This window comes from Gadus chalcogrammus, chromosome 7 (genome assembly GCF_026213295.1).
Source record: "Gadus chalcogrammus isolate NIFS_2021 chromosome 7, NIFS_Gcha_1.0, whole genome shotgun sequence".
NCBI lineage: Eukaryota > Metazoa > Chordata > Actinopteri > Gadiformes > Gadidae > Gadus > Gadus chalcogrammus.
Genome location: NC_079418.1, coordinates 12,384,039 through 12,400,712, shown reverse-complemented (window position 1 = coordinate 12,400,712; position 16,674 = coordinate 12,384,039). Strand labels below are relative to the sequence as shown.

At 43.8% G+C, this 16,674-nt stretch overlaps 1 protein-coding gene across 1 annotated transcript in view; it reads right to left on the bottom strand.

The window, feature by feature from the left end:
* Positions 1-6,823: 6,823 nt before the first annotated feature.
* stk32a (serine/threonine kinase 32A) overlaps positions 6,824-16,674 on the bottom strand; it is a 21,286-nt gene continuing 11,435 nt past the window's right edge. The window contains exons 5-6 of the mRNA XM_056594758.1: positions 13,543-13,607; positions 6,824-6,941 (exon numbers count right to left, since the gene is read on the bottom strand). Coding sequence (XP_056450733.1) covers positions 6,824-6,941; positions 13,543-13,607 — 183 coding nt within the window. The remainder of the gene's footprint in view (positions 6,942-13,542; positions 13,608-16,674) is intronic.

The following is a 16,674-nucleotide window of genomic DNA, read 5'->3' as shown; positions in this document are numbered from 1 at the left end:
ACACACATACATATGCACGCACACACATACATACATATGCACGCATACACATACATACACATGCACACACACACAAACACACACATAGGCATGCACGCACAGACACACATACACACACATACTAATGCACACACACACATACGCACATACACAAAGGCATGCACGCACACGCACGCACACACACACACACACAGACACACACACACACACATAGACACACACACAAACACATAAACACACACACACACATTTACATGCACACAAACACACTTATACACAAATGCATACACGCATGCATGCACACACAAACACACACACACACACAGACACACACACACACACACACACACACACACACACACACACACACACACACACACACACACACACACACACACACACACACACACACACACAGACTGAGAGCATAGAGCAACACCTAGAATGTGGTGTCCCCTGAACCCCGACATATTGGTTTAACATATTAATTAAATTTTACTAACAATTTACCAATATAATTGACTCTAGTTATTTAATTCGATTTTCATAGAATAATGGAAAGAAATCCAGAGACATTGTGTATGATGTGAGTCCAGTCATTCGTATAAATGGTACTTACGACTGCAAGAAACCTTTTCGGCTGTGTTCGTAAATGGGTTACAATGGCATTTTAAATGTTTCCAAAAAACAGAGATTATAGCAGCACATTTTTTCACTCGGTGCAACAACAATGCTCTGAATGCACAAAGCAGGTGTGATCCAACATCGGTATAACATGGCGTAGAGGAGTTATGTAGTTTGTTTCCTGCCCTCAACATTTTCCAGCTGCAATTGAGAAGATTTAAAAGTCAAAAGTGCGTGTGTGTGTGTGTGTGTCTGTGTGTGTGTGTGTGTGTGTGTGTGTGTGTGTGTGTGTGTGTGTGTGTGTGTGTGTGTGTGTGTGTGTGTGAGGGGCCGCCTGGGACAGAATTGCATGAGGGGCCGCCTGGGACATAATTCATACTTGGTCTTTCACACACTATTAGAATCTCGCATATACACCACTATACTTATACAAACACACTATTAAACTCATTTTACATGTATGACAGTTATTAGTATTATATGTGAGAGAGTATAGTTATGTGTGAGCGAGTATATAGTTGGCTATGTTAGAGAGTATGGTGTATGTGAGAGAGAATCGTAGTGTATGTGAGAGAGTATAGTAATTTATGTGAGAGAGTATAGCTGTTTCTGCAAGAGCATATAGTAGTTTGTGTGAGAGAGAATAGTATTGTGTGTGAGAGAGTTTGACTGAAACGGAAGTGAGTTTCATTCCTCAATTCCTGATTGGCTGACAGAAGATTGGCTCAAAATACTGGGTGGTCATTTCACTCTGGAATTGACACGGACCTATTAAAGATCATGGCCAGTCTGTACATGATGTGGAAGTACCAGAAATGTCACAGAAACCGACGCAGTCGTTTAGGATTCATAATATCATCTGTTCTGGAGCTCCGGCTGAGGGTCCTGGAGCTAACTGTAAAATATAATACATAATAAATCGGCCAAACGCTGTGTGCGCCGCCGGATGATATTATGAATCTTAACGACTGCGTCGGGTTCTCGGACGTCTCTGGTCCTTCCATATCAATCTGAAGTCCAGATTGAACCATGACCAGGACCCCTGGTCATATATATATATATATATATATATATATATATATATATATATTGTGGCAGACGCCAGGGAGGGGTGGTGATTGAGGGGAGGTATGTTTCAGCATGCTGGCTCCACCCCCAAGCTTTACAGGGACTGCCTCCCTTAACAATGCAAGCCTGTGGTGCATTAGGCAGGAGTGCTTGGGGATTAAAAGGGAACATGCAACCACTTGGAGGGAAGCCTACTACGGAGTGCCTCTGCGTGAGCCTCTGTGAACTGTGTGTGGCCAAAGAGTGCAGGAAACCTGAACATTGACAGATTATTTGTGTACCGAGCACCTTGCGTGGGAACCCTCCCGGTGACGACCCCTGGACTACGGACTATGGACTCTGGATTACCCTTTTCCCCACCCTGGTGACAATTATTCGTCTATTTTGAATAAATCACCTTTTTGAACTGCTCTCTGTGTTGTGTGTATCATTTGACTTGGTGGCGTGTAAACCCCACAATCACTGGCCCGCTACAATATATATATATATATATATATATATATATATATATATATATATGGTCTGTCTCACTTGTATTCATTTTACTCTGAAATAATTTGAACGGAACTTTAGAAGTTTGGGGATGAGCAGCACAGCAGTCAGGTAGCTATTTAAAGCTATACTAAAATGTATATGTTGTTTATTTTAGGTAAAGCATTATGAAAAAATGACATGCAAAGAAAAATGCCGGCATTTACATTTTCCGTCCAGGCTAAACCCCGGATGTTCATGAAACCTAGAAACGCCCCTGAATATAATAGTGTGTAGGTGTGTGAGTATAGCGGTGTATATATGAGATTATGATAGTTTGTGTAAAACAAAGTATGAATTCTGTCCCTGGCGGGCCCTCATAATAGTGTTTGTGTGTGTTTATGTGTGTGTAAGAGAGATAGCGATTGGGAGTGTGTGTGTTACAGAGAAAGAGAGAGGGAGAGGGAGAGCGGGGGAAGTGTGGCCCAATCCCATTTCTACCCCATACCCCTTCCCCTTCCCCCTCCCCCTTGTTTTGAAGGGGTAAGGGGTAGAATTGGATTGGGCCTGTGTGTCTGATTTAGGTGGTTTAGGTGAGCCAATGATCAGTGATTTCAGGATGATTTCAGGACTGACGTCAATATCTGTACAGTCTGAGTTATCTAAACACCTCAAATAAAACAAATACAACGGTGTTTTATCAGTGGATGGATTCATTGAGTTGGTTCACCTACTGCATCATTATGAGACAAAGGGATTGACTTGGATGCTTGTGTTGTGTAGGTAAACCTTGACTAGAATGGAATTACACAGTGACCAATTTAAATGATCACTAAGTATCTGTGTGAAGTTATTTTCTTCCATTTAAATGTTTAAATTAGTTACAGTTCCACCTGGTCACCAGCAGATGGCAGCGTCTAATAATGTGTTGGTTGGATGAATAGACTGTCTGGAATATGTTGGGGGGGATAATTGATAAGCATTTAGTGGGACCCTTTCTTTTAAAATATAAGATTATTGTTTTATAAGATTATCATCTAGCCATTTATTTTAACCTTTAAGATCGTATGACTTCATGATTGTTATGTTATTATAATTTCATCACACAGATGAAGCTCAATATTCTTTGTGGGAAAAGAAGGTAAAATGCACACACTTACTCACTGTCTCACACACACACACACACACACACACACACACACACACACACACACACACACACACACACACACACACACACACACACACACACACACACACACGTCATGACTCAGTGCCTCACTTCCACATAATATCTGATTATCTGGACTGCCGGTGATTTCCCCCAAATCTGCAATTATCTCAGAGAGCTTCCTAGCTGGGAGTGAGCCAAAGATAGCTCTGGAAGCACATGCCCCCCACTGCTTTCCTCCATCTTTTCTGACTCAATAACCCCCCCTCCAATGCCCCCCCCCCCCACCAAACTGCCAAAAGCCTCCAGAAGCAATGAACGATTAAGACAAACAAAAGCAGAGTCGTGGATCAACAGGGTTGGATCAGAGAGATGAGATACGTTCTTTTTTTAAGGCACGCCTTTATAGTCTGCACAACGCTATCTGAATACAGGAGACACACACACAGACACATCGGAAAGGAACTGGGATGATGAGGCAACATAAAGAGTTGTACAGACAGATTCTTAAGTCTAACACTTCACAGTAGATCTGATCTTTTTTTAATTGAGCTCTGCTCTGTGAACCGAACAAAACAAAAACACACTAAAGCCTTGTGTTCATTTCATGGTATTTGCAAATAGTTCCTGCTATTAGGGCCAGCAGTGTCAGATGAAAATGGGGTAGTTGGGTCTAACCCTATGGACACCCCGACAACGTAATGCAAGGCAATTTTAAAATGTGTGATGTAAACGATTTAACAGCATTTGTTTTAGCAGACTTTTATTACAAGCGACATACCATGAATTACCGAACCTGCTCATTAAGGAGCAGGTTTGGTAAAGGTATCAAACCTCAAATACCCTTTCTGCAATCTTACCACTACGTTATAGAGCAGGATGAGACGATACATCGAATGAACAGAAACGTTTGCAAATACCATGAGCCTACCCTCCTGTCCAAATGGCTTTTAAAACCGAACGCACCCCTTGGTATACAATGCAATACAGCTTATACAATAAACCACTGCTATGCCTATCAAATCACAATCAATGACAGACAGCAATATAACAAAGGTTAAGTCCAAATGTTTGTACCAATCTTTGATTAGAAAAGTGCCAACAGTAATTAATTACACAAAGTGTTTAAAGTTTTACGTGTGGTTACGCGTAGAGAAGAGAACCGTGTCTGTTTTGAAGAAACAACCAGGGCTAGAAACCTATCTATGGTGAGTAAACATTACATTTTGTCTACTGAGAGATAAGACAGGCTAATGGATGTCTTTAGAGAAATGTTCCTTTTCGTTTTTTTACGTGGAGGGAAAACATACCTAATCAAGTTTGAAATGAAACTCTTTGTGTACTTTAAAGGTAATCTACTCCCAGGATATGGGTTGTACAGCTTCTAATAGACTAAATTGTATAAATGTGGGTTTTACCAAAATTGAACCCAGATCCACTAATCAAATCCCTACCATTATATGCACTCGGATATGACAAACGGGGTGGAACACAGTGGAACTGCTCTTAATTGAATCTAAAGTCCAAACCAAATTAGAAAGCATGGCTATTCAAGTAATAAATTATGTAATTAGGTTTTTTCTTTCTCGAGCTGGTACAGAATCCTGTCTAGTCGATGGCTCAGCTTCAACCACACCCAGGAAGTTAGAAGGTTGCATCTAATTTTAGCTACAGTCTCTCTTGCCCTTAAATGCTACAATGAATAGGGAAGCATGTGAAAAGCGAGGTCCAGTGCACCACATATGAACATTTACTGCCTATTTGCCTATCCTACCTTATTAGAGCAACACAATGTTGACTTAAAGCCGTTTTCTACCCATCTATGGGAGATCATGTCAAAACCCAAATGTTACCCATTTGGAGAAACAGTTTGCCTATGAAATATTGCCATTCTATCCTTTTAGCTTGACGTGCAAAGCTCTCTATGATGACCAGCCCCCCCCCCCCCCCCCCCCCCCCCCCCCATTTCTGTTTCCAATGCATTTATAAATTGAGATATTTCTGCTTCAGTCTAACATTAGACAAATTCCTTTTTTTTTATAAAAAAAACCCCTCACAGAAGGCCTCATTTAATTGTTTTCTTTATATGGTTATGCTTTCCTGTTGTATTTTTATTTTAATCTCAAATAGCCTAGACACACCCGTGTTTGACCATCCACCCCCCACCCCGTTTTTTGGCCATTTCTAAAAGCTCCCATCATTCGCGCACTGCAGTGTCAGTCTGAGTCAACTGGCAGGCATGCATGTCCACCTGGAAACCAATCAACATCGAGTTCCTCTGTTGGTCACCCGCACTCCTCTTCTTAGGACCTGAGAAGGCCCGTCGTCATCGGGCTCCCGGTTCTTCCCCGCACAGCCGCCGAAGAGGGGGAGGGGAAGGGAGGGGAGGGGAGGGGAGCTGAGGGACGGGGAGGTGAGGGACGGGTTTAAAGGGAAGATGTGGGGCTGGGGGGGGGCTCGTGCTGTGATGTCTGCCCTCCAAAGGGTCCATGTCACAGTTTCTGCAGAATCCAGGTTCTTGTTTCAGCAGATTCCATGTCAGTGTTTCAGTAGAGCCCATGTCATTGTTTCAGTAGAGTCCATGTCAGTGTTCCTGTATAGTCCATGACAGTGTTTCAGTAGAGTCCATGTCAGTGTTTCTTTAAAATCCATGTCAGTGTTTCAATAGAGTCCATGTCAGTTTTTAAGTAGAATCCATGTCAGTGTTCCTGTAGAGTCCACGTCAGTGTTATAGGAAAGTTCATGTCAGTGTTCCAGTAGAGTTCATGTCAGTGTTTTAGTAGAGTCCATGTTGGTTTTCCTTTTGGGTCCATGACAGTGTTTCAGTAGGATCCATGTCATTGTTTCAGTAGAGTCCATGTCAGTGTTCCTGTATAGTCCATGACAGTGTTTCAGTAGAGTCCATGTCAGTGTTTCTTTAAAATCCATGTCAGTGTTTCAATAGAGTCCATGTCAGTGTTTCAATAGAGTCCATGTCAGTGTTTAAGTAGAATCCATGTCAGTGTTCCAGTAGAGTTCATGTCAGTGTTTCAGTAGAGTTCATGTCAGTGTTTCAGTAGAGTCCATGTTGGTTTTCCTTTTGGGTCCAAGTCAGTGTTTCAGTAGAGTCCATGTCAGTATTTCTGTAAAATCTATGTCAGTGTTTCTGCAGCTCTATTGGAGGGTTTTGTATTGCGTGTGCTTGTGCATGCGAGTATGTATACATATATAAGTTCACAGTGTCTTGCTGTATTTAATGGCATGTGTGTGCTTGTGTGCGTGTTCTGTGTGTGTGTGTGTGTGTGTGTGTGTGTGTGTGTGTGTGTGTGTGTGTGTGTGTGTGTGTGTGTGTGTGTGTGTGTGTGTGTGTGTGTGTGTGTGAGAGAGTTAGGGTTGGAGTGGAACATTGAACGAGGCGTAAAAGTGCTGATCTACAAAGCTGTGTTGATTGCAGTGCAGGTGAGCTTTGAGGCGTGGGTGGCGGGGGGTCTTGAGGGTCCTTGAGGCGATCTATCCTGATGTGTAGGCGGCGGGCTCCACGTTGTTGTTCTGCCCGTCTTCTATGGCCTTGTTCCTCTCTGCCGTGGACAGAACAGAGGACTCGGAGTCCACTGCCACTCTCTTTGACCTGGAGAAGCAGAAGTAGAAGTACATCAGCAAAGAAACAACTACACCAAGTCTTGTCTGCTTGTTAACGATCCCATATCATACTTTTTTTAGGGTTAATAATTGCATTTGGGCATTCAACTAGAATAGGGGTTACATGTCTGTAAGTAAAAAATACCCCGTATTATGATCACACTGTTCATTTCTAAACAACCAATTTCAGCGTCTTTCAGAGACGGTTTGATTTGTATCATGTTGCTTTAAGGCCCCCCTTCTCGAGTAGCCAAGTCTGCTGTGATTGTTCAGCAAGCCCCTCTCTGTTGCGATTGGTAGAACGCTTTACGTTTGACGCTCGTCGGCAAACTCACTCCCCCGAGAAGTTGTAAACATTGCGGGTAGCCGGGAGGCGGGACTTCTGCCCTTAACCCCCACCCACTGCTGTCTGACGTCACACTGTTACGGAAGTAACATTTGAGGGGTGTGGGGGGCGTTCTCGGTGGGCACGAATACTCCTCCTGGCTCAGACTTTTCTAGCTAAGCAGACTTAAAACAGGTATACATACATCAGGTAACAGTCCAAAGCAAAGGGAAAAGTATGATATCACCCCTTTAAGTTGCTCTTCCAAAAAATTATGAAGACGTTAATAGAAATAAAGACAGCTATCAACCAGTGATAGAAGAATGTGATCGGATGGAGAGAACAAACAAAAACAACCTTCAACAGCTGAGCTAACTTGACTCTTTATTAAGACAGTTCTGTTTTCATAGGATTTTCACTTGCTAGCTGCTCCAGGCTCAGGGGTTTACTGCAGTGTCTCACAATTGCTAGCATAGAGGTTCTAATAAGGTTATTTCTGCATATTTTACAAAGAACTTAATCAGCTCTCAATGAGTGCGTCAAATCAGTGAGCACATTAAGTGTGAGCATATTAAAACATTGGTTATTCTTCTTCCAGTTGTGTCTACTACTCGCTGGTGATGTCAACTACATGGTTGAGTTTCTTAAAATGGCAAGTTAAAAAGGATGGTATCACGTGCTATTGAGTATGCTTAACAGCTAACAGGAATAGATTAACTGACTACTATGATGAGCTGGTGAAGCCTAGCTATGTTCCTTGGCAGAGTGGAATTGTTCCCAAAGAGCCCCAGCAGGTTCAACAGCAGCAGGCTCCTAACTATAGGCTGTAAACTCAAAAGCAGCAACCACTTAGCTATATAACCCAGCATGCTCAAATGCAGCAGCCCCCAAGCTACAGCGTCCAGCAAGCTCAAAAGCAGCAGGCTCCAAGCTACAGCTCCCAGCAAGCTCAAAAGCAGTTGGCTCCAAGCTATATGACCGAGCATGCTCAAAAGCAGCAGTCTCCAAGCTGTGTGACCCAGCAGGCTGAAAAGCAGCAGGCTCCGAGCTATATGACCGAGCAGGCTCAAAAGAAGCAGGCTCCAAGCAACATCACCCAGCAGGCTCAAAAGAAGCAGGCTCCAAGGTATATGGCCAAGCAGGCTCAAAAGCAGCAGCCCCCAAGCTTCAACATCCTGTAGGCTCAAAAGCAGCAGCAGCAGGCTCCAAGCTTCAGCGTCCAGTAGGCTCAAAAGCAGCAAGCTCCAAGCTATGGTGGCCAGCATCAGCAGGCTCCAAGCTATATGACCCAGCAGGCTCAAAAGCAGCAGGCTCCAAAAACCGGCACCAACAGCAGGCATGAAGTTACCAGAAGCAGCCTCAAAGGCAGCAGGCATCAAGCTACAGGCCCCAGCAGGCATCAAGGTACAGGCAGCAGCCCCAGCAGCAGCAGGCTTCACGCTATGGCGGCCAGCAGCAGCAGGCAGCAAGCTACCGGCCACAGCAGCAGGCTCCAAGCTATGGCAGCCAGCCTCGAAGGAAGCGTGCTTCTAGCTACGAGCCCGAGAAGCAGCAGGCATCAAGCAACGGGCCCCAGAAGCAGCAGGCACCAAGCTACTGGCCCCAGCCTCAGAAGCAGCAAGCATCAAACTACCGGAAGCAGCCTCCTAGCTACTGGCCCAAACAGCATAGATAATTGGTAGTAGTATAGAAGTATTCTTAATTGAAACAGCTGTAATTCCTTTTAAGTATGACAGTGTCAATGACTAGGGCAATGTGTTCTGAAGTTCATTAAATGACCACATTATAATTTCTAACAGGTTGGTTACGGGAGTTCCTGCAATGAAATGGTTAAACAATGCACATACAGCAAAGAAAATAAAATGGGACATTTGAAATGGTTTTATTTCATTGGCCACTCTGCATGCCAGGAGCGGTCATCAAATTGGGGGAGCTTCGCTGACTCTATAGGTTTGCAACTATTGTACATTTACTATGGGCACAGCTGTGACGTGCCATAGCACCATGTGCAGCAGAATGTCATGGCTTTAATACAATAGTGCTATAGTGTTAACCATTAGAGGAATTTAGCATTTTAGCATGTCGTTCAGAAATATAGTAACCTTTCTAACTTTCTAGGGCTCTTTATAACAATATGTATTGTAAATGATAAGGATGAGCATACCAGGGACCGCCATCTTAAAGGGGACATATTATGAAAACAACACTTTTCCTGGGATTTGGGTCTCTGGGGCTCCCAGACGCATACAAACTTTGAAAAAAGTCTGTACATGATTTTTTGAGTGAGATATGCATTTCTGAAAGTACCCCGCCAACGGTTACCAAACAAGCGAGTCAGATGCTTCGACTGCCACCGAAGCATCGGCGGCAGTCCGGAGGAGGAGACATGGAGGAGAAAGGGATTGTACTCCCGGAGCAGAGCTGACAGACGGCCGCCAAGCTACCCCCGCCAGACTTTTCAGCTCCCGTAGGACACCCGCCGTAGCAGCCAGAAAGCTTCTGCGGCAGTTGGGGAGGGACCGCCGGAGCTTCCGTAGTGCCACGGCCGTACGGCTTCGACGGCGGCCGGACGGCTTCGACGGCGGCCGGACAGCAGCGGCAGTCCGGCAGTGCAGCCGATGCTTCGCCGGCAGTCCGGCAGCTCCGTCTTTACTAGTTTTTACTTGTTATGGAAGTGCCAGAGACGTCAGACGCAGTCATTATGATTCATAATATCATCCGAGCCGCACATAGCTTTTGGCCGTGATATTAGATATAATATTATATAAAACCCATATATAATATTATTATTATTATATTATATCATATAGATATAGAGCTCGAGGAGTCCGCAAACAGCAACAATCCCTCTCCTCCATGCTGTGGTTCAGTCGGACAGCTCATTGGTCAATGGGCTGCAGCTCATTTGCATTAAAGCTACAGACACCAGAAACAGCGCTTTCTGAAGGGACAGAGAGGAGTAGCTGTAGGCGAGATTTTTTTTCCTAAAAGCTATTTCAGCAAACAGCTTACAAAACATGTTTTCTGGAACTCAAATACTATGTTTACTTGTTGGGAAAACACCATGATGTTTCTCCTTTAAGTGTTCATACATTGTTCATTTATAAGACTGAATAGACCTATAGTGGTCTCTAACACTGATTTAGTTTGAGCTTGATTATATCTACAAAGCAGAAATTACTACCTTAATATTGTTGCAGATTCAAAAGTTGATGCATCCCTCCAGGAGCCAAGCGTGACCTTCTGGGTGTGCATTGCGATCGCTAGAGTGCCTATCTGGCCGTAAATATCCACAACATACAAACCGGTATATCTCAACAAGGGCGGTGGTCAAAAAGTCACATTTTACCATAAGCATAATGGAAAAGATGGGAAGGAGAACTCGTAAGGGCATGGGACCAAACACTGGCGGTGCTAAGGGAACCAAACTGCACTTAATAACAGGCTAAGTAATTATGGAACAGTGGTCGTTATAGAGATGGGTCTGCCATGCTAAAACCATGATCGGAAGATGGAAAGCTGGGATATTTCCCCATCTTACTGTTTTATGCAGTCTATATAAACATGATGTATAAGATAAATATGACTTCATCAACAAGGTTGAAATTGAAATAAAAGGAATGTAGGCTTTTAGTCACAGAAGGGGAAACAAAATGGATGATACATTGAGTGATTGTTCACTTACCCTATCCGTCCACTAATATATATCCACATGAACCCTAATTTGTACGATTGTATGAAAGTAAATGTAACATCGAATCAAAAAAGGCATATGGTAGACTTACAAAGCTACTACTGCATGCTTAATCATTAAGATAAAACATGATTTAAAAAACTTCTGTCTGTGAAGGACTCCTTCACAGACAGACTCCTTTTTTCTTCAAAGACAGACTCCTTTTTAAAGGGTGATTTGCTCGTTATGATCTCATTGGAAATCTTTGCAGATAATAGCTAAAAAATGACTGTGATGATTGTGCTTTGAAGTTGTATTGCTGATGCTTTGTGTTAAAGCCCGGCCGGTTGGTGCTTCCCTTTAAATGTTTGTGCCGCAAGGAACTGGGGGACAGCATTATCTCCTTTATTTTCATAAAGAATGGTCCATTGTAACCTATGCTAAAGGAGATAAGTAAGGAAGCATTGAAGCATCGTTCCTTAGCATTAAGAGAATTCAAACAGCTTTTATTATGGATGCCGCTGAAATACCTCTGGATCATTTCACTCAGTTAGGAACCTTCCTAAGCAAAAAAAGACCATTCGACAACAGCTGACGACTATTCGCTTTGAACCCGAGGTTGCAATGGAATGTAAACATAGCCATGACACTGTTACAGGTTATATCCCCCTTCATATGTAGGGGGATTGGAATGGCTAGTTAGGCACTTCTGAAATCAATTTGCACATTTTGCATTTGCACCAGATGGTTTGAACCATCTGGGAAGTCTTTATTGGAAAATTTAGGAAATAAAAGGGGAGGCCCTTTCGCAAGATACCTTGCAGGTGGATGAACCATCTGTCCGTCACCATGCATCAAGTGTGGTGTGCGTCACTGTGGTTCGGCCACAAGGGCCTAACTTGAAGACTTACAAGATGGCTTCACACATGATCGTGATCTCCTGAACCCAGCGGCCTTGCTTGATTAGGTCAACGGAGCTACAAGGTATAAAATGAGAATATCTCTTTATATTTCAGCTATTTGCTGCCACTGTGCAAATAAAGCATGACCTCCTTTTCAAAGCAGTTTTCCCTAGACTCGAGGCTACAAGGCACACTGAGCAGTCTGCCCCAATGGTGATCCTCCCAAACAGCTCACAGCTTGCTTTGAATTGGCGTCTTTTTAATAAAGCCGGCTGCTCCTTAGCATCCAAGATACACATTTATCTCATTAAAACGTAATTGGACCACAGTGCTAAATAAATGAGCTGGGACGTAGCTGGGATATGAGGAGGACGTTGGTAGCTATCATGGGAGCGACAGCAGTGCTTTCATGAGTAGACATAAGAATGGCCTTTTTGAACAAAATAGTTCTAGATTTATAATCCCATTAATAGAGAGTCTTCTTATCCAGTGTCCCAAAATGACCACGATGGCACAATCAAAAGACGATTACCTTTTTTAAGCGTCCATCCCTTTTGATTCTCATTTCCCTCCATGCTGTCTACGCTCAGCTGCCCCAATGGTGTTCGCCTCGCATTTTCAGCCAAGCGGCATATGTTCCATGTTATTATGAGAACACATTTGGTTGAAAGGGCACCTATATTACCACCAGCTGTGAGTGTGATCTGCCATTACAAGCTGTTTCAAAATATTCCCTGCTCTGTAACTTAGTCTCATCACAAGTGGGTGTGTCCACCTAGATCTATGACGAATAGACCAGTCTACCAACCTACCAAGTGGGCCGTAGCAACTCAAATTTCCGAGAGAAACGCTAACTACAGTTAAGGCTCAGTTATGGTCCCACCGTTGACGCAACGCAAGGGGGTTTAAAGACCTATGACGTCCTTGCGGACCCTCCTTGCATTCCACGTAAGCACCTGACGTGTGTCTCCCACCAATTGTAACCCTGCATCGAGGTGACGCCGCAGCAAGGGCTGCGATTGGTCGGCTCACTAAAACCTGACTCCTCGTTGCGTTGCGTCGACGTGGAACCATAATTGAGGCTTTACACAATGGATGTTGCTGGATATTTTTCTGCTCTGCTTGCTGATGATCTGCTCAGCTCCATCCCTTCCTAGCATACATTGGCCAAACAGCAAATTGAGCTAAATGAATCAATGTGCAAACCTTGCATGAGGTGTAAAAGTGCTGATCTACAAAGCTGTGTTGATTGCAGTGCAGGTGAGCTTTGAGGCGTGGGTGGCGGGTTCCAAATCGTTGTTCTCACCCCCGTCTTATATGGCCTTGTTAAATCTGTCACGGCTTACAACTACAGCTCCAATCATCCCAAACCAGATTCATAAAAACTCAGCGATTTTAATTCAGAATCAATAATATTATTATTTTGGCTGTCAATCCATCTTCGGGGCGAGATAATAATGAAACACTCATCCTTGTTTCTATGTTGACATATGCCTCTAGAGAGTAGTTTTCATAGATTAAGTGTTGGAAATGCAATGACTTCACTGGATACATACTGTATGCGGTGCTAAGACTTTAGACCTATTTTAGCTCTCAACCTTACGACAACCCACAAACAAGGACAGGTCTCAGTGAAAAAACGGTGAGTGGGTGGAGACAACCGGGCCGGAGGAGAGGAGGTGGTTCTTACTTTTCTCTGTTGAAGACGATGAAGTCTCTCTGGACGTTATCCAGACGCAGCTGCAGCTGGCCATTCTGGGAAGACAAATTGGAATTATTAAAACATACACACCTATTAATATATTCAAATTAAGGGAATTAATCCTTCCTGAACTCCCCGCCGGGAACAACTAAAGTACCATCTTATCTTGAGGCCTGCGGGTGGCAGATTTTTGTGTGATTTGGGGGGGAGGGTTAGCTCGATAGCGCTGTATGTGAGCGTGCACGTCTTAGCCTCGTTAATGATGTGCGAAGGGGAGCATACATAGGTGTCAGACAGCCGCGTTAACAGGGCCTCGTTGTGCCAGGACCAGAGTGACAGATGTTCCCTCACCAGGAGACCACACCTTCATCCTAATCTTCATCATCAACATCATCGTCATCATCATCACCATCAACACAACACTATGCGATCTTTATTTGGACTGTGTATGTGTGTGTGTATGTGTGTTTGCGTCCATGCAAGTATGTGTGTTTCAGATAAATTCTACCAGTTTCTAAGACAGAACAATGACTAAACACATGCACACACACATGCACGCACGCAAGTACGCACGCACGTACGCACGCTCACACAAACACACACACACAAACATCCAGACACACACACACACGCACACACGCACACACACACACACACGCACACACACACACACACACACACACACACACACACACACACACACACACACACACACACACACACACACACACACACACACACACACACACACACACACACACACACACACACACATATGTACGTGGTCCTGCAAAATACACACACAGGCTCCAGACGGCTCCTCGCAGAGTAAACAGGATAACCCCCAGAGAGAGAGCATTCAGTTCTGATACACTCAGAACTGAATGCTACATTTCTGCGTGTCTGTGTGCGCGTCGCTGTAAACCCGACTCCGATCTGTGTTTTTACTTCTTTCATATTTTTCCTGTCCTGTCAGTAATCTACCATTAACACACTTCCTTTCTCTAGAATCCATACTCTTTTTGCTTCTTGCCAAAGGGGATTGACACTTTCGATGATTACTTAGTTTCCTCTTCGAGTCCCAGAAAAGGTACAATAGTTCACTCTCTCATGGAGGTCGTACCGATTTACCCCTGGGTTGGGCCAGGCTTCAAGTTGCATCGTTGAATAAGACAAACATGTCGTATAGTGAACACTTTGGACTAAAGTACATTCACACAGTCCCCACATACACATTCATGATTGCTTTTCACAGTGTGTGTGTGTGTGTGTGTGTGTGTGTGTGTGTGTGTGTGTGTGTGTGTGTGTGTGTGTGTGTGTGTGTGTGTGTGTGTGTGTGTGTGTGTGTGTGTGTGTGTGTGAGAAAGAGAGAGAGAGAGAAAGAGAGTGTGTGTATGTATATTTATGGATGGTGGTGATTTATCCAGAAATGTTGATGTGTGATCAAACATGTCATGCAGTGGATTGAGGCAGATACTAGAGACTGTCAACATAGCAGATCGTTATCCCTGTAAACAATTCCCCATTTTCCCTCTCTCCGTCGGCCTGCTCTCGGCCTGCTTTGTTTCTGTCTATAAGCCAAGCAATTTAAAAGGAAGAGCCGGTTTAGAAGTTAATTACCCTTCTGTGGAATTAAATGTTTCCATTTAATGAGGCCCGCCGAGATTGAGTAATATTTTGGACGACTGCCAGGGAAGGACATCTTTAAACCTTCTTCAACTGCCTTACTTACATCCATCTTTCACAAACCTTAGGCACGCTACACATCTGTGGCATGATGCCTGTTTGTAAATAGACCCATATTAGTAGGGTGTGTGTGTGTGTTGGGGGGGGGGGGTCACTGCTGTGTTTATGTGTTTCATTTATCTGCATTTTAAATTGAAATTTGAAATTCCCCCATCATGTTAGGTCTTATCCTTGGGGTAGGTCTAACCATGGGGGTATGTCTTACCATGGGGGTAGGTCTTACCATTAGTGTAGGTCTTACCATGGCATGTAGGTCTTACCATTAGTGTAGGTTACCCTTGGGGTAGGTTTTACCATGGGGTCGGTCTTCCTTTAGCCAAGTAGCTTAATAATACATTGCTATTGGCTTAATCTCAGGAATTTTTCTATCTATATAACTTCAAAGATTTCCATTGAAATTGGAAATAGTATACCTAAATGAATATGAATAGACACACTTATACTTCTATTTTAAAGATATGAAGTTATGGAAAGTTGGAAAACGTTTGTAGCGTGTGAACTACGTGGCGGTAGGCTGCCTTTCGCTGGTCATTACTCACTAGAGCCTCTCTCGCTCGCTCTTAATTAAACCAGATCATTTGATCCCGGGCACCACCACCTTTGCAGGTAGAAAATGTAGCTGAACCTCCTGGCTGAGGCATTAATGAGGCTTGACACTATGCATTGGCTCCAGATTCTCAACGGGCCAATCGCTTTAAAAGCCTCTGCTCAGAAAAGAGAGCAGCAGTTAGGTGCCTTCGGTCTCTGCGGGAGCAGCATGGATGCCTGGCTTCAACCCAACAAGTCAGTGTGAGTGCGGAACCACTCCCCCTCCCCCACACCCCCACCCCGGCTAAAGTAAGGTGGAGCAGGCAGTCAGCATTGGAAGCCTCATAATGCGATTTAAGAGTAATAATTTAAAGTCTGATGGCAGACCGACTCAAGTCTGGCTGAACATGGAATTTGGCATTCTTTTTGCTTCGGATTTATTTCGTCCAATCATGTTGCCTGAGGCTGTAAGCGCATAGTTGGCTAACAGCGAACAAAAACACGACCTTCACGAGAAAAACTTTCACTGTCCAAGACCAACTTTCTCTCACCTGTCAAGGTGTGTCAAATCATCACCTTGTGGAATGGCCGTTGTAGAAATACTCTATTCTGGAAACAAGATGAAGTCCCACCCCTTCAGTTGATGGTGTTCTCTCTGCTGTTCCCCCCCAGAAGCTAACCCTAACTGCTATAGCATAGTAGCACTGTGGAATCCGTGGTTATAGCACTGGTAGTAATATGTTTCAATCTACAGTAGTTCCTACTCAATGCCTATTGGTGGAGGAATGGGCTGAGAAAAGTTTGGTTGAATACATCCAATACACAATTTCTGTTATCAATCAGTTA